Source organism: Falco peregrinus, chromosome 9 (assembly GCF_023634155.1).
Source record: "Falco peregrinus isolate bFalPer1 chromosome 9, bFalPer1.pri, whole genome shotgun sequence".
Lineage (NCBI taxonomy): Eukaryota > Metazoa > Chordata > Aves > Falconiformes > Falconidae > Falco > Falco peregrinus.
In genome coordinates this window covers 27,833,720-27,860,735 of record NC_073729.1, presented here as the reverse complement: position 1 = coordinate 27,860,735, position 27,016 = coordinate 27,833,720, and the positions used below count along the sequence as shown (strand labels likewise).

The 27,016-nt window shown below is 38.5% G+C and overlaps 1 protein-coding gene across 2 annotated transcripts; it reads right to left on the bottom strand.

The window, feature by feature from the left end:
* Nucleotides 1–412: 412 nt before the first annotated feature.
* Nucleotides 413–26,973, bottom strand: LOC101918936 (serine/threonine-protein phosphatase 4 regulatory subunit 1-like). Of its 2 annotated transcripts, XM_005243821.4 has the most exons (20): nucleotides 26,841–26,972; nucleotides 26,671–26,715; nucleotides 19,818–19,950; nucleotides 19,357–19,463; nucleotides 18,643–18,785; nucleotides 18,004–18,150; nucleotides 15,930–16,037; nucleotides 14,718–14,783; nucleotides 13,992–14,150; nucleotides 13,326–13,519; nucleotides 12,554–12,987; nucleotides 10,466–10,698; nucleotides 9,287–9,379; nucleotides 8,602–8,787; nucleotides 8,157–8,318; nucleotides 7,481–7,581; nucleotides 6,210–6,330; nucleotides 5,345–5,479; nucleotides 4,459–4,600; nucleotides 413–3,510 (listed from the first exon to the last, which is right to left on the bottom strand). In XM_005243821.4, exons 1-20 carry the CDS (start codon nucleotides 26,845–26,847, stop codon nucleotides 3,356–3,358), a joined length of 2,871 nt encoding a protein of 956 aa, XP_005243878.2. In that variant the 5' UTR covers nucleotides 26,848–26,972; the 3' UTR covers nucleotides 413–3,355. The 2 variants fall into 2 exon arrangements, with proteins under 2 accessions (XP_005243878.2, XP_013159802.1); XM_013304348.3 differs by lacking the exon at nucleotides 26,671–26,715 and having other exon boundaries at nucleotides 26,841–26,973.
* Nucleotides 26,974–27,016: the final 43 nt, after the last annotated feature.

Genomic DNA, 27,016 nt, shown 5'->3' with positions numbered 1-27,016 from the left:
GTACACACTCCCCGAGGCGTAATCACGGAGTTCATTAAAGTAGGATGTCAGAGTGCAACGCCACACTGGGGAAAAAAAAAATGTCCACAATGTCTTTCCAGGCTAGTGTTTGGAGAGGGAAGGACTTAAGATCAAGAGCTGAACGCCAGTCTCGCTCACCCCATGCAAGTTCTCTTTGTTTAAAATACCTTGTCAGAATTTCAAAGCACTTTTGGCATGCTCACTTCAAGGAAAAAGTGCAGGAAGAGCTACTTCAAACTTCTGGACATCTAATGAATTTTTTACTACACAGTACGAAGAATTCCACACTCAGCCCTGGTGGGGCAGATGACAGTGTTTACACTAGGGAGAGGTTTCATTCACCAAAGGAATACACTCACCCCCACCTATGACAAAAGTCAGTTACCACAAGTTGGTTTATAAAACAGTCACAGGATTTATTGAGATAAATACAAAGTTACATAGATTCTCTGTTCTGACAAAGGAATGACACTTCCAGAGTGTCCCCACTGAACTGGGTTCTAACCACCACCGTGTACAGACACCGCTGCCTCTAGGGCAGCAGCCTGGCCGATGCCACGTGTGCATCACGCAGGAGACACCAGGGAGTCTCAGCTCTAAGCAACATGACTAACATGCTTTGGATTACAAGTGCTCGATTATTTGCTATAGCATCCAAGCAATATTGCACGCACTAACGTTACCTTCATGTTCCTTAGCTAGACATGTTTACAAGTGATATTCTTACTGCTGCTGTGAAAGTGGATCAACTACCTAACTTTGCTCCATCTGGACTTTAAAATACAAATTTTTGCATAATTTAAACAACGCAGAGAATTGTACGTGAACACACCGCTTTACTCATTGCATACGTTTGTCTAGTACAAGACGTAGTGTGGTCTTAAGTCATGCTGAAATAATTTCTAGTTTAAAACTAAAGCAAAAAGACAACCTTGTAGAGGGTAAATCTGTTTCCTAGACCTGCACATTGTCTACAAAAAAAAACAACCCACCCCAAAACTGTGATGACCCTCATTAGTGCATGCAACTGCAGAGTTTTAACAACAGTTTTCAAACACTCTACTGAAATCATATCATTTAAAACAGACATGACTTCTGGAGCCAGAGAGGTACCAAAATGTTGTTACCAAAGAACTTTGTTTAGCCTTTTAATGAACTTTTATAGCTGGTGGCTTACTGTTTCACACATACTAATTAAAACCTCTTAGTGAACACTAACCAAACATGCTAAAACATATGGAAGCTTGTGTTTTCCAGTGGATTATTGCAAGTAAAGGTAACTAAGATTATCTGACAAACAGAAACCTGGGTTGGGTTAACACTCGAAGTATTTAATTTATATACAGGACGTTTCAAACATACTTACATATACACACACTTGAAAAATTTGTTCAGTGCTGAGAACTAATAATAAAAAACAGAAGTAAAACCTTGTCAGAAAGGCCTTAGAAAATTTGAACTGTTAGAAAATACGTATAATGCCAGCATTAGAAAAAGATATTAGAACTAGAAAAAAGTAACTTGAGGGGTCTTTTTGTTAAGAAATTGCAATCATAAAAAGTCTGTACTGAAGAAGCATTTGTTTTAAATTATAAAAAAACTGTAAAAAATTAAATGTAGAATGTTGCAGAATTTACAGAGTTTATACTGTTTGCTGTAATAGCAGGGGTATATTTCTGCCTGCAACTTTGAAAAAGCATTTTGTGATCTCACAAGAAAACAATCTGTTACAAATACTGTACATATTATATTACAAGAGTAGTTAAACTTACACAAAACTGAGCCCTCCAAAAATACAGAACCCAGCCGAGGAACCTACTTGCTGTATTGCAGCCAAGCCTGATTTAAAACACAAAGGAAAAAGTAACGTCTGAAAAAACATTCACCAATGTGAACTACTTACTAGTACAACAGTGAAATAAGAGGCAGTATTTACACAGGTTATTTATCATGAAGTATTTTGTTCACAGAGAGAAAGTAACTGTTATTACATAAAACCATTTCTTCAAGCGATTGAACTGAACAAAGTCCCAATCCACAATCTTAGAAAGTCAGACTTTTTTTTTCCAGGCCCCGCGTTATCTACAGATTTGGGACACAACAGAAGATGGGATCCAATTTAGTTTTTTAAACCGGTCAGAAAATATCCCATTTTTTTAACAGAACTTGGTTCTATCTGTATATCCTTTCTTTCTTCTGAAAGACCTGTTTAAATACATAGATGATGTCCTACTTAAGCTTAAGGATCTCAATAACCTGTATTCGTTGCTTGCCCCAAAACAAACGATACAATCAACGGAAGTTACAAATCAAACTGCATCACTGCCTTTCCCCTCAACATTTGTTACTTGGGGTTTTTCAGAACTTAGAGGTGCGTTGTTGGGGCTGCTTGGGATTTGAACATTGGGATTGGACCCAGCTAAAAGGTGTTTTTTAAATAACGTGTGTATGTAAAACAAACACTGAAGTCTGGAAAATTCTGTAATACCCTTCTACAGATACCGCACATATTGCAGGAACTGAATTCCTTAAATGAAGTTATTCTTGCTAGAGCAGAATGAGTAATTTTCTGTTTGGGAAATTTACAGTCTACCTACCACTACAAGAGCCAGCAGTAACAAAACCAGACATGTTAGCACACCTGTAAGCGTATAGCTCAGAAATAACAAATCAATAGAAAAGTCACCATATACAAAGAATCTTGAGCTCTCTGTGCTTTGAAAAATATCACATTAAGTAAAAATTAACCATGCCTTAATTCCAGTAACTACTTTATAAAATGAAATTATTTTTGAGCTTTTTTCCACTGATATAGAAGTTTGTAATTTTTTGTTAAAATCTGAAACTATTCACATATATACACACCTTTCTGTTAAAATGCAATACTTGAAACAACTCAAAAACTACAACAAAAGTGAGGAAAGAAATCTTCATGTAAGTTTGCTATAATCAGGTTTTAAGATTTAGAAACCATTTTAAGCTTATAGCAGACTGCTCTCTTACAGGAAATGTGTTGTTAAAAAATGAAATATGGATTTCAGTTACACTGGAACACTGAGTATGATGCAGGACTTTGCATATAATACTTAACTGCAGGTGAGATCAGTTACCACTCACAAAGAAAAAAACCAAAAAGAATTACTCACACATCTCAGATAAACACACAGCTGTAGATGAAATGTGGTCATGAAAGGAAGACAGTGACATTTCTCAATATACCCTTTCCAGCTCAAGTACATAACAAAAGCTGCATTATTTGTCCATGTTATTCATACTAACGGCGAACAAAGTGAATAACCGTTTTGATGTTTGGTGTTTACTGCAGAAGGAGACATTAGCTTTGTTTTTCAATGCTAGTACTGTCCACGTTACCCTGTTTCAGTTTTATGGTGGCAAAGAAAGACACATCTTGATCTCTGTCAGACTGCAAGGCTAGAATGGTCTCTTCTGCTGCTTCTAGATGAGGGTTGCCAACACTTTTAAAATAAGCTAGAATAAGAGGAGAAAAGGACAATTTTAATCAAAGCCAAAAGAATAAACCCCTAAGTAGTGCTGAAATACAGACGATGCAAAAACATCTGGGTTAACTCATCCAATTTATAGGTTCTTTAGAGAAACTACAGGAAGCTAAGGAAGCTGACAGAGAAAGACAAATATGCTGCTTCTTACTCATCTTATTATGTACTTAAACATTACTAAGAGAAATTATTTTTGCTGTGCCCTAAATAGAAAAGTATCAATAAGTAAAAGCAAGCTCAAGAAACTGCCACTGTACAATGCATTACAAAACATTCTCCATACTTTATTCTGAAAAAAAGACAGGCAGGAGTAGAGATTTCTGTGCATCTTCCTTTGCATAATCAGAGACCAGCTGATTTATTTGTTTTTAAGGAGCTGGACGTAACACCAGAAATTGCGGCAGGACACAAAATACAGTGCAACTGTTCACTTGTGACTACAATGACAAAGCAAACCATTTCAGAAAAAGGTGTAACGCTTCACCGGGAGGACCCCAAAGACACACTTAACAGAAGTGTGTATATATATGTATACACACATACATACATATATATACACATACACACCCAGCCTACCGGAAGGCAACGCTCCCCAGCCCCCGCCGCGCCCCGCACGGCGGGACGTCACCGCCCTCTAGCGGAGGAGAGGCGACACGCCTCCGGCTGCGGGCGCGGGCCCTCGGGAACGAGCATCCCGTATTCCAAGAAAAAGCAAAGCCACTGTAGTATACATTTCTAAACCTATATTCCTAAACCCCAATTTAAATGCAACGTCCCAGATTACAGGCTATAATTCTGGCTTCCGTATAACCAGACCCAAACGGCCTCTGCCAGCAGCGCCAACGTATAGAGCTGCGCCGGCAGCAGCGGGACAGCATTCGAGAGACCGAGTTCTGGCAGAGGAAGCGAGCGAGCACACCTTTCTCCAGCAGCGTCTGCCTCAGAGCCTTGGCGAGCAGAACCCTGACGTTTGGCACAGGATCTGAAGCGAGACTTAAAAGGCTGGGGAGTAAGTGTTCAACAAACTGGTCGACAGGCATGCATTCTTCTTCTACTACAGCCTACAGGATAAACACAGAACACGAGAAACAAGATTTACGTTACAAATACACTAGCTGCCATTCCTCTCCACCTTGTCCTTCATTTGGGCCGTCTATTAAAAAAGCCAGTGTTTCACCCTGCACAACTGCACCCTATGCTGGTGAAACAAGCACCACCTTTGAAATACTGTTACGAAAACACATCTCACCATTCTGAAGATGACCCACTGAGAGCGGGTACCTTTCAGGTACCTTTCTTTCAAGTGTATTTTAGGCAATAGTGCTCCTCTGCCCATCATCAGCCTTTTGCCTTCCAACATTCCACCCCTGCTCCTCACTGCTACCGAAGTAGTAAGCATTTTCGGTTTGGAGAGGGGTGGGTAAGTGGCAATGAAGAGGGGAATGGTTCCTGGTGCCTGGCACCCGTTGGCAGTTTGCAGCACTCTTGCGAATCTCTCTCCTAGCACATCAAAGTATTACAAAATGCGTCTGCGTTTAGGATTTAATTCTCAATTTTGCTACTGGGATACTATAAAGTGCAAGGATCGGCTATTTCAGCTGGAGGCACAGACCAAAACAAGGACCACAGCTTTGAAACTGGGTAGCCATACGCTAGTCCTCAGAGCGGAGCGACCCTGACACTGCCAGAACCCATGGATTGACAAAAAAAATGGTGAGTCCAAATGTCAGTTTTGCCCATGTTGCTGGAAAGCCCCAAACCAGGTCCGAATTAAATGCACACCCAGGGAGAGAGAACATTCCAACCTGACAGATGAAGGCAAAAGCTTGTCTTCCAACCCACTTGGAGCAGTGACGAAACCGTACAACAAGTTCATTAATGAAATTTAATCCCAGTGCATTTGCGTTGTTTGCGTAGAACTTCTGTAGTATTGCTACAACCTGTGAAGCCAAGGAAGGGGGAAGACGAAAAAGGAGTGGAAAAAAAAAGGTAAGACTTAAGCTGTAGCCCCCCTTAGAAAGTTAAAAAAGCATAATTTCATTTAAATTCTAACAAAGGGACACCAAAAACTGTATTCAGCATAATCAGGTGTGCTTGCAGGATTTAATAAATTACTGTGTTTATTCTGGAGAAAAGAAAGCATAAGCTTTAAAAAAAGCTATGTGTTCAGGTTAAACAAAAAACACTAAAAGAAATTAAAACAACCATTAAAATAATGCCCCTTTCCTCAATGGTATGAAGGAAAATAAGAGATTGAAAGAATCTTTCTGCTGTCTTTCAGGACATTTATGGGATGATGGCATTATTATGAAGTTCCCAACAAATTAAATTAACTCTGAGAAAAGATCAGTTTGGGTGTTTTGCTTTTTTTTTTATTTACACACACACACACCCCAGAACTGAGGGAAGGTCTCTCAAATCTTCTACACCCCAGCTTTGATAGAGTTGAAAATACATTTATCAGTCACATACATCCAACAGACTAAGATTTTAGCATCTGTGGAAGTCTGACAACTCAAAGTATTTTTTATGAATTTTTAATTTCACTTTTTTCCATATCACTTAGAATATTTATCAAAACCATGTCTCTCTTCACCCTGCTTGTCTGAAAGGAAACAGAGTGATTTCAGGAATCCCTCTCCTGCCAGGAAGTGAACTAAATCCCCCTACCAGTTTGAAGGAGATCCACCGAACTTCTGAAACTTTATCGGAGCAGAGAGTTAGTGCAATATGTCTTAAGTAGTCATAGACATCATTGGGATTGTAGAGTTCCAGTATCAGGATCAGCTGCCTGGAACACAGAGAAAGTGATTAACTCTAGCAAGTGCGACACTTAACCTGCTGCAGCTATGCCGTTTGTTATAGGAAAGGATCATTTGTAGCCTCAAAAATGCCATGGTTATTATAAAACACTGGAACAGTTTGTTCTTCTCTTTACTTTATAAAAGGTACACGTGCATATTAAAGAGGCATGTGCTTTAATCCATCAGAGTCCAAGAGAAAATTTATCCAAGCTACAGGAACCAATGAATCAAAGTTATCCCAAATAATAACAGAAGTTACAAACAGAAGTATAACGAGAAGTTTCTTTGTAACTTCAGACCAATATCCTGTACATTGTTGCAAAGCAAAAATGGAAGATTTTTTTGTAGAAATCTATATTTCTGAAATATTTATTTCTGAAATATTTCTGTTTCTCTCTCATAACTGCACAGAGCTCATACCAGCCACACCACAGCCAGCAGCCACACACAAACCAAGTGCTGAGTGACAGCTCTCCACTAGATGTCAGGGAACTACCACGACATTCTTGCACCACAGAGAGATCCAGTCTGTTGTGCCAAACTACAAGGGGAGAGTAAATCCTCAATAGCCCAAAAACATCACGTTCAGATTTTAGCTGCAAACTATGCCTATGGACATCCTTTGGGTGAATAATAAATAAATAAATCTTCAAATAAACAGGACTTGTAGAAAAAGATTTCTCAGATGTTAATTCTATCTCCGTTACAACCAGTCATATGGAAATATGTAATGAATAAACTAATTTAAGAACTGTTTTTTCTTTCATACACATTAGAAAAGTTACTTTGTACATACATTTCACTGATTCTTACAAGGCAGTCTAGAACTGAATAAAATCTGAAACCTCACTGAATAGTATCTATCAGACTGTCGTATTTCATAAACTGCAAGCAAACCCAATCTCCATTTTGGTATAATCACAGACATTTAAGTTTGTAACACTTGATTACAACACAGCTTACAAAAAAAACCCAACCACCAACCACCAGTAGCTTTTTAAATTCAGTTCCCTGATAAAGAATGGTTGTAATCTTTTAGCTCCCCAATTAGGGTGTGCTAACTTCCTCCAATGTAATTAATCACCTATTCCCAATTTAGTAACAGATTAAAAATCAGAAGTTAAAAAAAATACATACTCCGCCAGCTCGTAACGAAACCTCCAGTTCCTGCTGTTATCAGTCACCACAAATTCTTGAAGTTGGTAAAGATACTCTCGCCTTTTGTCTGCATGAAGTAACTAAAAGGAAAAATATTGCTAGTATAAAACTGACAAAATTAAATACTTGCAGTTCTCTCTATATGCATTTTCCTACTTGAGAGCAAGCGATCATTCACAAGATGCTTACTAAAAATTGCACACAACCAGTCAAGTGCCCGAATATGCACATTAAGTCATCACTTCTGCAAGGATGCCCATCGAAGCACCATCTCTGGCCATAAGACCAAGCAACCAAAAATTAAAAATTTGTGTTTATTACACAGCAGCTCACCAGAAGCTGCTCTCTTCTCTCCCAGCCCCGAAACACAAACTGCTAGTGGTCCAACCTCCCAGCTGGACAGCACAAAATACTAATTCCTTTACAACAGGTCGTAGCATTAACAAAGGGTTTCCAGTTTTGAGATTTTATTGGGATATGAGAAAGAAGTGAGGGACCTTAAGAAAGCAATGGGGGACACACAGAAAATGGCAGTATTGCACAAAACTGAACATGTTAATAAGTATTGGTACCTGCACATCTCATTAAAAAGCTCTCTTAATATAATGGAATCAGAAAAAAATTTATCTTGAGAAATTAAGTTACACTTCCCTACCTTCAGAAAGTCATACAGATGTTTAAGGACACCAATACGCACTTCATCCAGATCTTTCAAGAATCCATTGAAGATTGGCACCAGATCAGCAGCTGTTAGCTGATCCCCCAAAATAACCGCTAGTTCATGTATGGAGAAAGCTAGTGTCCGACGTACCTTCCACTGCAAACAGTTTAAGAAGTGAACTAGATTAGGCACTGTTACTAAAATAAAGAAGCTTTTTGAACTATACCTGTGTGAGGACTGAGAGAGCAGAAGCGACAGGGCTAGTTACACAGCAATAGAAAATGTTAATCACATTTATGAAGTCTGATTAAATCCTGAATTTCATATTTTTAGTGCACATTTCATCTCTTGTAAGTATACAGTGTTACAACTTCAGTGAAAATTGAACAAAGCAGTTAATCAAAATTCTGATTTATCATTAAAAACTTTTTTTTTTTACCTGTACATCTGAGGCCAGCGTCTCGTATGTATCTTTCAGGCAGTGCCAGTTCTGCCTGCCCAGTGTTAAGGCCACCCCAGGAAGACTATACGCACAGTGTTTGGCTATTTCAGTATCAACAGTCTGGGCTCTAGCTGGGTCGGTCATTGACAAGTACTGGTCTAATAAAGGTTGAGGTATGATATCCTATAGACAGAGACAGTGCATCAGCAATACACACTTTAAAATCAGAAAGCAAATACATCTGTTGTGCTACAGTATTCTCTTGCTACCAACTAGCTAACAACAAAACACACACAGTGGCAAGACAACCCTTTTATGTGTTAGCTTTACAAAGTGTAAATGACCTCTATAGTTATTTGTCCACTCATTAGGACACAGCAGGCAGCAATGAACTGTAAGGATTACTTTATCAATGTGCTGCACCAAACCAAACTGAAAATTACTTCCTTGCTGAAGACAAACAGAAAATCTAGTGATAAAATAGTCCAGTTTGTGCCCACCTTGGTTGCACAGATTGCCTCTAAGGCACCGAAAATTATTCTAGCTTTCTGGTTTAAAATAGTTATCCTCAAATGGCTGGAACATTTCTTCATATTTGGCAACTGATCAATTGCAAAAGTTATTGCTGTATGTTAACTATATCAACTACTTCACTAATGCAGTTAGATGCTGTTCTAATCACCTGTAATTTTGACTTGTCATCTTCAAATGGTGAATTGTTTTCTTGTTCTTTCTTTAAAAACACTTTGGTTCCTCTGTGTTGCTCCTCCGAGTCCTGTAAAAGGATGTACTAGGTAGTGAAAATGAATTAAGACTTACTGCTGTTTCAGTTATTTCAAAGCATCACGCTACAGAACAATGCGACTCATATACAGAAGAGCCTTTCACAGACAATGCCTTGCACAGGCAAAGCCTTATTCAGTGTGCTGTATTATACAAGTACAAAAAGAGTTGTACACCAAGGCAAACACTGTTAAGACCCCAGCAGCAACAAGGCTAGATTTACTTCTAAAAAAAAGCAATCTAATTTAAGACAATAAACCCAACATTCATACAGATTCTGGATGGTTTCTTTTACCATACTCTTAAATAGTTTTTATTCTTGGGATCAATTGAAATTGTATTAAACAAGACAGCTTAACAGTCGATCCAAGTCAGTCAATACCACGATAAAAGTTTTAATTATTTTAGAACATACATCCTGAGCCTATCAAATTATGAAGCATGCACTTCCCCCCAAATAGCAACAAAAAATTCAGAAGAATTTAAAGGTTTAAGAGACCAAAACCATCCAAAGTTCAAAAGCTCATACAGTATTTTACATTTTCATTTGTACAGGTTTTATGTGCAATTTGTCGTTCATAGACAAGGAGAGCTTTTCTTTATATTTCACAGTTAGCTCCAGCAACTGTGCAAACCATTATTTTTTTCCAACCCTATCTGTACATTATAACCAAGAAACAGTAACCAGGAACTGAGTATGTGTCACTAACTGATTCAGCCTCCTGTCTGGAGATCAAAAACTAATTTTAGATTCATTACAGGAAGAGGCAAGAAGGTAGTGGCTCCATTTAATTTGAAAAAAAAAACAAACCAAAAACAACAAAAAAACAAAACCCAAAACCAAAAACCTACAAGACTACAGCAAAACTTTAACTCTTTGGTAACTTGTGTGCAAACAGAAGTAATAGCCCCCAATAGCTTTTCTTTTTAATTAAAGTAAGTAGCGTATGATAGCTATGGTGTGGTAACATTCAAAGGCTTTAGATCAGAAGTGGGTCAATTATGTTCAAATATGAACACACGCAGTACTTCAGCAGATAAGAATTCATTTCAGACACGGAGCACAACACATACTTACTGTGCTTTTCGGGATACTTGTGGTAGCCTGATCACTGATGTTATCCTGGCCAGCAGCGGATGACAAAGTATCCTCCACCACCTGGCTGCAGGTAGCATCTGAAACAGCTGTTTCATCTGAAACTGTTTTGTTCTGAAGTTTGCCACTGCTTTCTTCCATTTTTTTGGTCTCATAGTCACCAACAGAATCAAACTGAGCAGCTCTGAGAGCAGCGGACAATACTTGGACCTGAGCTGTATGAAACAAGACAGCTATTTAGTCTCCCTTCCACACTTAAAACCTTTAAAATTTTAATTAGTTAATCCAAAAAGATAAAAAGAAGCCCAGTTTGAGCTACACAGAAACGACATATTAGCAAACATTGGCTCCTAGAAAGAAAAGGCCCATTACTCTTCCACAAAACCATCGCAAATTAAGAGCAACAATTTGGATGTATTAACATCCTGAGCAGAACCATTCTACCAATTTCTACTACTGAGAGAGATTTCTAGTAAACCCCTATAATGAGGTACTGCAGCATACTGGCTCACCTGCCATTCTTCATACTGTCAAACACTTTAATACAAATTCTTCTGTTTTATTGTTTAATTGATTCTACTGCTTGGAAAAGGCATCAATGTGCATTTAAAACATTGCTGAGAAAAACTTTATCCAGAGGAGGGAATCAGTAAACCCATTTGTGAATTTTTTTGCAGAAGCAGATAAGAAAACAAAAGGTCGGGTTTACCACTGTATCACCAATAAAGTCAGGACAAACCGTATTTGGACATTACGCTACATTCCTGCTAGGATCATGAAGTTACCAAGTTTAGAATGCAGAAATTTTGCTAGCTACATCTGCGCAAGCCTACAGCACATACAGTCTTAACACAAAACATCAGCGCATACTTTGAAGGTGAAGAATACTACAATACTTTAGAAATAAAGGAAACGGACAAAAAGGCAGAACATACAAGTATAGTTATGAATGTTCTAGCAGTTAGAGCAGGAGGAAGAACAGAAACTAACACCCACATCTCCTTATTCTGAGAAAGGAGGGACAACTGTTCTGCTAAACTCGGGGTGGGATGGGGGTTGTGTGCACATCTCAAATCTTCACTGTTTTCTCCCATACCTCTCCGAACCCCTCGTTTCTCACTGTACAGCTGTCAAGCTAACATCTCTTTATTTGTCTTATTTCTACATAACGGGGTTTTTGCTCTTTTCTTTTTGCTTTTACTCTGACTTCTTTCCAAAATTCACTTTTTCCCTATATTCGTTCATTTCCATTTCCACTTTTTCCTTTACTACTTCAATCTTTTCATCTCTTCCACTTCTACATCTTTCCCTTCCCCTCTGATCCTTTGCCTCTCACACAGGAAGAATTATTCTTTTTCCTGGTACCTTTCCAAATGGCCATGCGGAGCCACCTAAATATGCCATGCTGCCAGACAGCTTACTACTCACTACTGCTACAGCGAGGAATCCAAATGATGCTGCAGTTCCCGCAGGTATGACTTTGCATGCAGAGAAGGGATGAACAAACAGGCAGATGAAAACTGTTAACTCACTAGAGTACTCAAACTTAGTGGATCAAGAAACTGAGTTGACTACGGATGATTGGCTTGTCAAGAGGGATTTGGCCCAGGAAACACATATGCATCCCACTACCAGGCCATCACCACTTCAGTATGTTCATCAATGGGCTTGTATGTGGGACACCAAGAAAAGATGACACAAAATTAGGGCTATTCTCATTCAACCAAATGTCAGATGAATTCAGCTGACAAGACAGATCTGTCCCTAAAGCCACCGTACTTGGTTACAGTACTTAAAATTACAAGACAGTTTTTATAGACAAGCTCTTTTCCCTTTTGTAGTTCCAAATTACTTCTCATGCAAACAGAAGCAAGGAACACTTCCCCACCTGTTCCAGAAATAACTTGGGTCTTGTGGAAAAGGTTGTTGCATAACTTTCTACTATAATTTACTACTCAAGGAAGTATCATCACCTTACGAGTACTAAGCCAATTAAAATACAGTCAAGGGTTTTGTAAAGGCCAAGAGAAAACCTGCTCAGAGAAAACAGTTTTACTGTTACAATCTCACCTTGAACATCTGGATCATCTATGTGCTCTTGTAAGCTTTCTAGAACTTTTTTTATTTCATTACTAGCAACACAGTTATTACAGGGCACAGAACAGCTATCTTTGTGCTTTTCAGTCTTGAACTGAAGCAACTCCAGATCGTGACTTATATCAGGCAGAGGAGGGCGCCAGTATAGAAACGTATTAAATACATCCTCAGCAGACTGTAGCCTTGAGTTCACTCCAGGAAAACTGCTGTCCTTAGTGACTTCTACGACACCAGCAGCAACTCTGTCACCCTGAGACGATCGAGACACATCTTCTCCAGGATTAGTACAACGATCTGAACCTTCTTCCTGTGTATCTTTTAGGTTCTCAACTGAGAGCTTTGCATTAACTTCAGCTGAAGCCTCCTCAGTCGATGACTCTGGTTTGATTTCCCTTGGCTGTTCTGAACTGGTAACAGACACACACAGTTATGCAAAATAAAACTTAACAGTACTCTGTAGTTTTCAGTGAAATAATTCATAAAATACAGCATCAACTACAGAAGCTTATTTTCTCTACAGAAAGACAGAATTTGTTACCACTATGGTTTACTTCACTAGTTTTCCCTTTACCCTCCTGACAAGCCAAAGTGAATTTTTCAATGAAGTGACTACACCTAAACAGACACATGCATGACCTCACTCTTCATACCTTTTCTTAAGTTTGTATTTTTAGCCCTGAAGAGCAGCAAAAAGATGTATCTTATTTTTTTTCCCTTCCACTACACATCTTTCCCATGCTTTTACCTGGGCAACGCAGCATTTGTACTAGAGGACATTAAAGTTATGTTGTTGCTTGGCTGACAGGAACTGGAATTCACATCTTGCATTGGTGGTCGGATACTCAGTGTCCCATCTTCTCGAATGTAAAGACCAGCACTTGAAGGGTTTGCGAAGGTAGAAATAAATGGGCCAAGAGACTGAAAAGCAGCCTGACGAACCTGTGATAGCATAAAGACAACAGTCAGGACTCATACAACTCCCACAGAGCTAACGCTGAAAAATAAAAATTTGGTTCTTACCAATTGGAACAGATTAATATCAAATATAAGCAACTATCAATTACCAAATAAGTGACACATAAGCAAATGGAGACAGAATATTAAACATGTATCTACAATCATAGTAAGGAGATTTTTTTAAAAGCTATGAATTTGAAGGACATCACTGTCTACTTCAACTAATACCTTTAACACAAGCTACGTGTTCTAAGAAAACCTGTTGATAGAAATGCTAAGTAGTAAGAGAGAGGAAAAATAAGATACTATCTTATCAGAGGAGATTAGATCTTAGTAGATTTTACTCTAATCTCAGCAGAGATTTTGTTCAGAGAATTTTTACAGCACACTTCTGAATTGCCATTATTTGTGTAAGATCTGCCTGGGAAGATGCATCAATTATAGAGTTACTTACCCATCTACAAGTGTCACTGATAAGACTGATGAACAGCGGCGATAGTTTGCTTCTGCGAACTTCCGGGGATGTGGTGTAAGACACTGCCATAAAGCATTCAGCGCAAGCTTTTCTCATTCCCCAAACATTATCTGAACATAGTTCAAAGAACTTGGGAATCTGCCAAAAATAAGCCAAAAATCAAGACTAATTAAAGACTAAACAAAGACTGCAGCAACATACTGTCAAGATATTTGGAAACTGGAGATAATGATAACTCAAGAGACAATAAATGAAGAATAGAAGAAGAAACAGGGACAGGTTAAAAACAATATATTAATTGAAGACACTGGAAAAACTATCTGTGTCCCACTTCGTTAGGATTTTATGGATAACTCTATGCACTAGGAAATAGAAAGAATTACTAATGGTCTATTTTTCCTGAAATTGTAATTTGACTGATTGTCTAGTTCAGAGAAAAAAAAATGAGTATTTCTAAAGTAAGAGTACATGTGTGTATACATGCTGCCAAATATATTTTTAAAAATGTCTTACAAAACAAGTACTTTGCATTTCAATTCATTCCCAGTTTTGCTACATAATTGCAACCAAAGCCTTAGCAAAATCAATTAAAAAAAATACGTATGCACATCAATTAATTTACAGGGAAGACAATAAAAGAATTCATTATTAAACCTGTTGAAATGAGAAATACAAGTTTTGTAAATTGATTTTGATTTTACATACCAGCAGTCTTTCTGTGGCTTCTTGCCCAACTGCATTACAAATGTCACCAAAATTAGCTGCACATATCTAAGAAATAATAAAAAAATATTTTTATTCTTTCAAGTGCATTAGTCTTATTGTCAACCTCACCATGCATTATTTATCCCATGTAACAACTACACATTTGCTTATTCAAATTTCAGCCATGTAACTACATCCTGTAATCCTAACTCATCCTGAGCAAAGACTCCTTAGAGCAACCTTCCGTAAGCCACATGGCTTTGAAATCAATAGTAATAAAGGTTTCTGCATGAAGAGTATCTTCTACTTCAGTAATCACTAAAAGGGACAATAAGCCTACTGGAAAGTTTAAATTACTTTGAACAACAGCTGTCAAAACCAAAGCAGATTAAAATATGATACGAGGGTGAGGACTTAGGTGTACTGACAGAACTACCTTCACTATGGCTGAGACTGGCTTAAGTACTTTGCTGAGGCGAAGTTTAATCAAGGTCTCAAGTTAGTGACATTCACAGTACATTACAAATGATATAATGTAAGGCAAAAGGGACATTCCCTCATGTTGGAGAAAGAGGTTGCCAAAATCTGAAATCAATTAAAATAGCACTGTATTAATACAGGACTTATTTATTCTCTATGCTTATTTAAAAGGCCACAACGCAGCTCCAATTCCAACAACAAGTACAGCTTATCATAAGGACCCAAGCTGAAGCTCTGCATGACTCAAGTCTACTCAAACATTTTAAGACTTATGCTGTAAGTTTCCTTTCGCCCTCGACTATGAGTAAGAATAAGCCTTACACTTCTGGGATTTCTCAGTAACACCAGATTTATTTTTGTTTTTCCTTTAAGGGAATGATGTCTCAAATATCCATTACTTTTTACTTTCTCATTTTGAAATATGATGGTTGAGATCAGGTAGCTTGTTTGCATCCTATAACCAAGCATGGTTGCTTAAAAAAACAGGTTGTACAAAACTATTAAAATGTGCAAGATCAGTTTAACTGTTACACCAAAGCTATTCACCAAGGACTGTTACCTGTTTCTTTACTGTACTACAGAAACTACAGCCACGTCAGTAAATTAGAACTGCTCTTCCAGACTCTCTCAAAGTTCATCAGCTAAAGTTATGACTACGTTATTCAGGAAGTTAATCTGAACAGCAATATAAAAATTCATTTTTAAGTGGTTTAGGGTTGAAAACACACCAACCTTTCGTACTTGAAACAATTTCCCATCACTGCACAGTTCACAGAAACGAGGAAGCAGCATGTGCTCAACTGTTGTTCTGCTCAACATAGAAGCCATTTTACAGATTATCTAAAAATCAAGAAAGGAATATGTGTGAGGAAAATAAAATTATAAGTCTTGTAACACAGCCAAATATTCCTCCTAAAAATTACCTCCAAGTACAAGCAACATCCATCAAACAGATTTAACTGCTACACATTATTTGTATTTTCATTCACCTGTTCTATGTGAAGCACAACTATAATTTTTATTTAAAAATCATTCAACATCACTGTGCCCAACATTTCTGCACGTAATTAATTGTCTTTTTATCCTGCTAAATAGACTTTTAGTATTAAGTGCATTTTCAAGGGGTTTTACCATGTGGCATACACTGGTATTTTGTATGGAGAAGACTAAAGTTCCATTGCACTAGCCAGCATATCAAGCCACAATCTTTAAGTGTATTACAAATATCTCAAGCTTAAGCATGTAAGTTCCTTAGCTTTAAAAGAACTGTTCAAATGCTTACACAAGTGTTGTCAGATTAACTGTATTCATCTGTATTTATTTTTACAAAGTTATTGAAGTTTTCTACCTCCACAAAAATAAGCTTTATTCCTAGAAATGTTTGCCTTCATAATAGAATGCTAAATAAGAAGTAAGGAAGACACCATTCAAGGACTTTCCTGCAAGTTTTAGAACTCCTAAAAGGCATCTGGTGCTCAGATGTCACCCTGGAAAACTGCCTAAGCAATACACAACTCCCAAACAAGTAAGAGGAAAATCTAGCTGGTAAAACTATTTTACAGGTCAAGTGTCAGATATCCATGCTGAAATGTAATTACACACCAGCCCTTTTCTGTGGAGTCAACCGACTTCTTGAAAGTGAACAGGGAATGTTTGGTTTGGTTTTTTTTTTTTTCCAAAATGCTTAAGCATTAAGATCAGGTCATTCATACTTTGAAAGCGTTACTGTGAAACCTGGTAGTGCAACTGTAAAGACATTGTGGGGGAACATAACAATCTGAAGAATTAAAAAAAAGGCTGCCAAGAACCAGCTGCATTTTGAAGTTACTTGGCTACCATTTTGGTATCATTTAGCATCCTGAAGTATAAAGATGGTCTCTTTAAACGTGATTTTTTCAAAAATTCAGAATAAAAACTGAAAGATTTGTTGTGTTAAACTAAAAATTCAAATATATCAATCAATAAACACAAAAGGTTTGATTGTTTATTTTATTTGACATCAGCATTATTCCTGGGCATCATCTTAATTACTGTTGCAAGTGAAAAGGAGCAGTTCTTGCTAATCCTCAGTATCAATCAATCATCTACAGGAAAAAGACCCTCATCATTTTAGGAAAAACTTTTGCTGAGTTTGGAGATACGATACTTTACATTTTTAAGCATACAGTAACATTCTTGTTCCAAATCACTCTACTGTATAGTTTAATTCTCAAGAACCACTGTTTCAAAAAGATTCTTCAAGCACTTCATTGATGCAGAAGCCCAAATTTTTTTCATCTCACAAGAGATACAGGACCTAGGGAAAGCTTACTTGGAGTACCTCTACACTTAGCCAAGGGCATTAAGTAAGTAGTACCCAGTACAACAGAGGGCAACTGCTTTCTTCTTGAATTCAGTTAATATAATTTTTAACTTCTCAGTATGGTGCAATAGGTCTTGACCCTGTTCAAATTCGTTGAGAGTTCACACTGAAACAATGGTACTCAACTCTAGAAACCACTAGGAAACCTACAGATTCAAGGCTTAATGGCTTAGCACACTTCAGCGTCAACTGGACCACAACAGCAGGTTCTCAATTCACAGACTGACTAACAAATAGAGAAGGAATAAATCAAACTGAAACAGTAATGATATTTAAGTTCAATGATTAACGTAAAGCTCTCAAGACACTAAGAATGCAAGTACAATTTATCTCATACAAAGTTGTATATTCTACAAGAGCTTTACAGCACTGCTAAAAGATAAAGAACAAAAGCAATTAAAAAAGAAGGAGTAAAGATAAAAGATGTCTTCCAAATTCACTTACATTCACAGCTTCCACCTTGTACTCATCATCACTGTCGGGAGCTGAGAGGTCCAACAGAATTGGACACACCTTATTTTCAATGTCACTCTGAGCAACAAGATCTTGTTCTAGCAGTATAAGCAGTGCTTCTTGACCTGCCTTTCTAACCTATTAATATGAACAAATATTTAAAAAGTATGTCACTATAAAAACATTTGCTGATAGAGGAACCATAAAAGGCATGTTTTCAGTGAACACACAGACACAAGTTTAAAAAACCCTCTCAGTTTTAACATCATAAGGAATTAGTAGTAAATACAGAACTTCAAATATAATCATTACATGACATTTCATCAAATTCTGATGAGAAGCCAAATGATCAAGTAGAAGACAGGACTTGTAAGTCAGGACTCCTGTAACAGACTGTGTCAATATACTGCTAGGCAAGTTCTCTACGTTTCCCATGCTCTGCTAAGGAAATTATACCCAAAAAAATAGTTCAGAACTCCCTAACAAAGTGTGCTGAATCCAATAAACAAAGCACCATGTAAAAGCTATCAAGCAACACGGAACTTCCTAGTCTCTCTTCCTCATGCCTTAAATTCACTAAACCACAAAGAATTTTCCAATGATTCAACTCATGTTGTCTGTTTTTCCTACCTGATTATTAACATCTGTGAGGTATCTCACTACTATGGGCATAAGGTATTCAAAAAATGCTGTTGGGAATTTTGGTCTACTTTCTTGCAGAAAAATGGCAATAGGAGGTATTTGTTCCATCAGCTCTGTACGTACAGTTGGCTCTAGTAATAAAGAGAAAGTAAAAGCTACATCAGTAAATAAACAATTAAGATCAAGAACCTTAAGAAAAAAATAGGGGTCTTTTTGTTTAATGTTTTAAAACAAGGAAGATTAAAATACTCAGAACATTAAAGAAGGATCACCACTGAGACTGCCTTTACTTAAAAGGAAAGCTAAATAAAATAGAACAGCCTTACATACATCATCACAGTCCAGAGACTTGGAATCAGTTCCCAAACAAATCAGATAAAATGAAAGCACCAGTTAGAAAACCCAATCGCATGAATGTATGAAGCATTAAAATGCACAGCTGTTCTGTGCCACAAATACCACAAACGTTTAGATGTAACAAATTGCTTGAAAAATATTACTTCAGGCCCTATACTAAGTAAGGGCCTTTCATTTATGCACCTACCATATAAAGTACTTCAAAACAGAGAAAAAAATTAATGTCATCTTCACTGACAGATACTGCTGTTATATGATTTAGTTTCTTTAATTCATCATTGCCTTCTATATTGCAGCTTATGTAAAAGAAGTTACAGAAATTTAATGAAATAAAAAAATTCAAACCTGCATCTTCAGAGAGCCTGACAACTATTTCCATCACAGTCAGGAAGTCTTCTTCATTATTACTGAAATCTCGAAAGACATCCAAAAGACCTCTAGCAATAATTTGCCTGTGGAGTGAACAACATATTAATTGCCTTAATAGCTTGCCAATGAAATGTAGATGGCATGCAAGAGGAACTTGTCAGATATAAATAGGCAGTTTAAAGATCAAGCTCTTCTCTGAGCATTCAGACATACTAGTTAAGAGTTTTTCCACCATCCCAACAAAACAAAGATGGAGTCGAGAGATCTTATTCAGATAATCAAGAAATAAAACTTTTTATGGAAATTTTATACAGAAATTACTCAAACAGAATAATAGTAGGCATGCACTTAGAATAACAACAGAAGTAGTGACACCTTAACATCCACAATGCTATCAGACTCAATTATCACATAACGTGTAGCCATTGTACCCTTACCTGTTAAATATGTTATCACTGAAGGCATATTTTTCAAGGCGAGCCAGTGGAGTCAAGTTATCCTGTCCAGGAATATCCAAGAAAGCAGTTATCCTCATGCTATCGCAGTCTGGTCCATAATCTTCAAACCCAACTTGAAAGACGAGTAACCCAAAAAAAAAAAATTTAAAAAAATCCAAGAGTCAGCAAGAGATGTTACAGTGAAAAATACACCAGAGCAGTAACTATTTCTCTTCAGAGCTATTCTTCAAAGGAAAATTATCTGTACATCACTGGAAACTGCTTACAAAAAACCCCATGTCTTGAATTGTACCTAATGAAGTCAAGAGCAACACTGCATATAGACCTGTTACTTCAAGCTTTGGAATGTAATTAATTTCAAAAGGTCATAAACCCCTTGGCTTTTAACATATCTTACTTGCAATTTCAGTGGACTAGCCACATGTACTACGAGTTAAAAGAGGGCTCAGCTGACAAAATTGCATGCCACGAACTGACCAATGCATTCAAAAGGAAAGTAAGTCCCATTAAAAGAAACTGAAATGTTCACAAAGACAGAAAATCCCAAACTGTACTACTTTAAAAAAACAAATTCTTGGGTCTGTTTCGAAGTTATCAAGGTACATTTTTCTCACTGTAGTTACTGGATCTGTCCCATACATCTAAATCAGACTGGTAGTTCTGGGAAAAACTTCAGCTTTACTCTACTTGGGAACATACTGGGAGCCTTCTACTGCAGACCTATCAACTACAGACTTTCCCATGTAAACCTACTCTTTTTCTAAATCTTTTTTTTTTGTATTTGCAGCTTCAGACTTTACCAAATATTACCGTATCAACTGTTAATGTCTGCTTCACCAAATCTAAGTCACCTTATCCAGTAACATGCACTCGATTACAGACTATAGGCAAAAAGTAAGACTGAAGAGGAGAGGGAATAGGATAACTTTGCTGCCAAATTTTTGTAATCCTTCATCCATAAACAAAGACAGTGAAATAACGTGTCTGTAACACCAATCTTTCACACAAATTTTCTCATTTCAGCAACAGATACAGGAACACAGAGCGACCAAACCTACAGGAAGAGTTGTACTAAAGTAGCTGATTCTCCTGCTCTGGGTTTACAACTTCCCCAATCAAGCATTCCTAGATTTATACACACTTTGTTCACGTAAGTATGATCTCAGTTGCTGTATTATTTAAGTACATGCAAATTGTGCCAATAGGTCTTTTCATATGCAAGAAGTAAGTCTCTCAAACCAGCATATGTGAGGAGAATAAAAACCACTGAAGACAACAAGCCAGTTTCTGACTTGACAGAAGACAATATTAGATATTTAAATCAGTGAAGAAAGCACAAAACAGGTAATAACTTCAAAGCACAATGACAAGCCAAATAGGTTGTATTTGAAACTGTGCCTGTAAGACTATAGTCTCAGCACTGCAGGTTATGCCTCTACAGGCAGAACCCTCCTGTCCTTGCGCACTGGCACTTACATAGTTTTATTAATTAAAAAACATCAGAGCTTTGCCTAAGACCCAAAAGCAAACTAGGACTAGTTTCATTTATAGCACCAGTTCCCCCAGTTCGTAAAATGGGAAGAAGAGGAATACCATCTCCCACTGACACACTTTGAAGATTAAGAAATGTGTATATAAGGTACTATAAAATCCCTATCTTCAGTATTCTCATTTAATAAAAAAACAATATATAAATAACTATAGTCCTTCCCAACATGTCATCCCAACCAGTACAAACCTTTTACGCATCTTAAAGTGTATTATTTCATAACGGACTCAAATTGTCAGTGGGTTAAATTACATATATATGTAATCCCACGATTTCCAATATAACAATTTCTTCAGGACTGAAGTGGCTGTACCTTAAGCAGGATAATTAAGCTTCAGCTCTACCGTCAGTCTTATCTTACCAGTTTCATATTATAAACAGTCTTCCCTGAAGAATCTCTTATCTGAGACCTGGCACAGTGAACTTCGGCTCTAAACTACATTAATACTCATTATAAATCACTTTTTATATTTAAAAAATCCGCTATTAATGAGAAGTACCAAGCCTCAGCTTTCTTCCTACAGAAAAACTCGTATTTCACATATAAAACTCTGTTTTCCAATTATTTAACATGAGCCAAAACTTTCTCAGAAATACAGTTCATTTAAAGAAGAAATCATCTTGACATACTTGCAGCAAAACGTTATACCTGGGTCTTCAGGGAAAAAAACAAAAAGCAGATTGGTTTAAGAAGGCAGAGAGTCTCCAAGGAACCCAGCTGCATTAAAAGACTAGAGCAATTCTGAATTCTGCTGCTCTTGCAGACAATATGATCTGAGCAACAAGTTTAATGGAATTTAAACAGAAGAAAATTGTGGGATTAGAATAAATACATTTCAAATGTATACAGATACTACAAGTGAACCCACATCTACACCATCAGAAACATATGCTAATTATTCATGGCTTTTTATAATGTTGTACTGAACCCTTGCTTCCATTCAACTAGTCAGTATTATTCTAGTGGCTGCTCTTTAAGTAGTCGTCAGGTTCAAAACATTCATCTGCACCAGTGTACTTAATTTACATTGCACAGGTCTGTCTGGGATTGATCTACCCACATGCTCTAGGGCCATCCTTCCCACCAAGCTCAGCATCTGAAGAGGTAGCATCCAGGATTTGCTGCTTCAGAAGAAACCTACTGTATTACTGAAAGCTCACAGGAAGTTAGGCAGCAGATGTAGGGCTGCGGATTTCCTTTCTGAGGTTGCAACCTCCCCGTATCCAAACCCAACTCTGACCATCCTTATTATCTATGCAATTAGAATATATACATATATATATTTTTAAATCCACACAGATCGGACACACTTTCACTACCTAATTTTTGAGGCTAACCACCTGTTACACAAAGACAGATTTATCAGGGCTTAAACAAAATAAAAACCAATATACTTGCCATTAACTTCATCTAGTGCCCCCCTGTTTTTGAAGTAAGAAACATTTTAGAAAGGAAGGCTCTTGGCAGTTCACTTCAAATATTTTAGAATCCCTACCAATTCAAACAACAATGAAGTAAACCTCAATTCTAACTTTGACTACAATACTAAAACTGGGAATAAATTTTGCAAACATGATGAATATGCTTAACTTTACTACTTGGAGTACTTCTGTTACTCATTCAAATTAGCTAAGCACACATCAGTGCTTCTAGGACTAGAGGGGAAGCAGAGCAAACTACTACTGCTCAGGATCAAGAGAGTTAAATACCTGAAATTTTTTCCACACACTCTCAGTACACATAAGTAAAGAACAGTCATGGCAGAATCCATTTTGTCTTCTCTCAAGAATTTTCTTTTTCCATAAAATAAAAAGCCCTAAGTACTTACAAGTTTCAGAATATACCAGAGTACTAGAAACTGCAGAAAAATAATGAACTAGCATTGCATATCTAATGTTCTTTCATAGGTGAATCAAACATTAAGTATTTTTCCCCCTCTAACGATATCAACCAAATGGCATCTGTCCATCAATAAGCAAGAGTAAATGTAAAAATATTCACAGCTGAACCTGAGTTCACTATACCTTAGTTTGACTCGGACTCAAAGGCTGCTTCGAGTCTGTAAGAAACACCTACAGGGTGACAGAATTTATGCAATTCAACATCATTAGCTAGTATCACTATGCACTTTTTCCAATACAAAACAGTAAATACTAGCGTAGAGTGCAAGGATTTCATGAACTCAAGGAAGTAATTTTCTCTCCTGCTGTTTTTAGACTGAAAACCAATTTTTAAAATGTATATTCTTTATTGTAAGAAGGGCATAATTAAGCTTATTTTTCCAGATGATCCAATATCTCATCTTACAAAAAACAAGTTTCAAGCTGTACTTAATGAATTTCGGTAGATTTTACCACAGCTTTTCCCCATATTCAGAGGAGCACACACACACACACACCCCCCATCCGTTTGTTTCAATTTAATTGACCCTCAATGTGCATAACGCTATTCACCAATTTAGTTAAGTAAAAATCCAGTTCCAGTGATTTCACTGAGATTTTCCTAAGATGCATCATGAACTCTTTGCCAGACCAGACCGAGATAGTTGTGCTAATGTAGTGACTAATGGGACACCTGAACTATGCTAACAGAAATAGAAGACAGTTTCAATGCTATTATTTAACTTCATTGGCAAATTAATGAACTTAAAGAATATTTTTACATCATGAAATCAGATTTTAGTAATGCTCTAAAAGGCACTTTTGTTTATATGCTCATCCTGAAACTGATTTCTTTTACACAAGTCTTTTTTGTGATTTATAGTGACCCATATAAAAGGCTTATTAATTACTGCTTAGAGCAAAATTTTCTTTATCTCAACATTTTTATTAACTTCGTGACTCAAACTATTGAGTTTTGCCTACAAGCATCAAACTTCTTAATCAACTTACCAGACAAATCCATTACAGTCTCAACAGAACAGCCGAAGCCTGAACATTAATGGAGAACAAATACTTAACTCCTAGTGACAGTCACCCCTGGTTCAAGGCCAAGACCCATACCAGAACACTACAGGAAGTTTGCATTTATGTTCACTGCTTGCACTTTACACACTCAGCAAACAGAACTCAAATGACATGCTAGGTGTTCTGGGTTTTATTATTATTTTGTTTTTTCTTACTAGAGAGACAAGAAAATTGGAAAGGGAACCAGGAGCAATTCAGACCCAATCAATTCAAATAGCTAAGCATTCATTAGCACTATCAAGGGTTTCAGGTTTTTGTTGTTTCTTTTTTAATTAGGGCAGAGATATTCTCAACTCTTAAATATGGTCCTACAGCAACAACTGCTGCAGCTCTTCTGCAACTCACTGAAAACAGTCTTTAAACTGGCATAAGCACATTGAGATGTATCAGCTCATGTCCTCACTTATATCCTGTTCAACACATACATGCTTTTTGCTATCTAAGGTGATGACTACTTAAAAACTCCTTACATTTACTTACTGCAGCAAGCAGTAACCTTTAGTACCTCTTTTTAAGCAACTTCTTACAGCGTTATCAAAATTTTAAATCCTTGTGTATTAAATTTCAGGTACTAGCCTCCCCACTTAACTACCTTTTTTTTAGATTTCTAGTTTTTCAAATAGATAAATGTATTAAGGATACTTTTTAATTGTAGCTTTACATTCATTACGACTCAAGAGTTAGCATTTATCTGTATAAGAGAAATGTTGAAAATCTTTTCAAATACACAAAAATACAACCATAAAACTAACCAAGAACTCTTACATACACAATTAATCTCATTTATACATCACTCACATCACAAAAGACCCTAAGCTTTTCTTTCTAAAACTTCATCAAAATACAAACACTGCACCTTTTCTTCTGCCTAACTACTAGGGAAATGCAGAAATCTCAAAGACTGAGAGCAACAACACCTTAGAGCAACTAACAAAATCCTGCAGAATGACCTCCTGCCCAAGAGAGGTAAAATCTGTGCGCATCTTTCCAAGTAAATACTTTAGATCTGTTTTTCTAACGTTTCCCCGGTGTTCCTGAAGACCATTTTCTTCCTAAATTAGCTTATTCATGCCAGACTGGGGGGAACGAACAAATCCATCTGTTACGTGTTTTCAAGTACTATTAAAGAATAACGGTACTGTGGTAAGCAAGTAAGAGACTCTGTCAAGAAAAAAACTCAAGTTGTTTCCATGTATTTTTTTAACAGAAAAGTCAATCCAGTACCCAAAGTGCCAATGAAACCACCCCACGTACACAGCTGCTTTTTAAAGCAGCACAAGTTCATGAAACCATTAGTCAAAAACATTTATCTCCTCAAGTAACAGCTTCTTACCACGCTAATAACTGTTCAGCTCAACTCTAACACAACTCTGGACTACACCGGCTGGAGGTGGAGCTGTTGCCTGGTCTAGGACCAGGTACCTGGCCCGCACCCCCCGCGTTAGCCAGCCGGAGGGCACCGGGTACTTGGCCCGCACCCCCCGCGTTAGCCAGCCGGAGGGCACCGGGTACCTGGCCCGCACCCCCCGCGTTAGCCAGCCGGAGGGCACCGGGTACCTGGCCCGCACCCCCCGCGTTAGCCAGCCGGAGGGCACCGGGTACCTGGCCCGCACCCCCCGCGTTAGCCAGCCGGAGGGCACCCGACGGCGCTTCTCCTTCTACCCCCGCCGCAGCCGCCCCCCGCTGAGCGCCTGTGCCGCAGGGATGCGGGAGCAGCAAAACGCGCGGCGGCCCCAGCAGCCTCCGCAGCACTCGGCAGCCTCGCTCGCCCGAGCTACTGCAGCGAGGAAATCCCTCGGCTACCCCAGGGTCATTTCCACCGACAACAACCGCGGAACTAACCCCCTCAAAGCACCGCCGGCCAGACCCGCTTTCCTTTCCCAGAGGCTCATCGCGGGCCATTGTTGGAGGTGCTGTTTACACTCGTCCAGCGCCCATCTGAAACAGCGAGGAGGGTCTCTCGGCCGGCCGGTCCCAGCCGCCACCCCAGGCCCAGCCGCCCCACCAAACCCTGCTCGGAGCAGCCGCCCGTCCCCCGGCGGCTGGGCCCGCCGGCCAGGGCCCGAGCTGAGGGAGGGACCGAGCCCGCTCCCTCTGCCAGCGCCCCGCTCCTGCGGGCACACAAACAGCTCGTTAACTCATGAGCCCTAACGCCCTGCGAGCCTTCACCTACCAGCACAAACTGCCTCAAAATCCTCCCCTCAGCCTAACCTGGATAAACAGACGGAGAGAGAAACAGGACGCAGAAGGACCCAGGGTGGGAGAGCGGGGGAGGGCCTAACCAGGGAGCAGAAAAATAAAAAAACAGTTACTCACAATCATCTAAGTCATCCTGCAAATCCACAAAATACAAAGGGATCCCTACAAACAAAAACAGAAGAGAGATACCGGGGGGTTGGTTTCGGAGGGCTGCGGCGAGGACAGCGGCAGCCCCCAGGTGAGGCGCCCCGGCGCTCCCCGCCCGCCTGACCGCCAGCCCCACTTACCGGCCATCTTGGAATGGACATGGGCGAGGAGGAGGAGGGGAGCGGGAGGGCAAAGGGAGGAGCCGGGGGTACTTCCTGCCCCCGGGTCGGCCCCCGCGCCGCCGAAACACGGCCGGTGTAATAAACAGCCGCTGCCGGGGGGCGAGTCGCCCCTTAGCAGACGCCGTCGCCTCCTG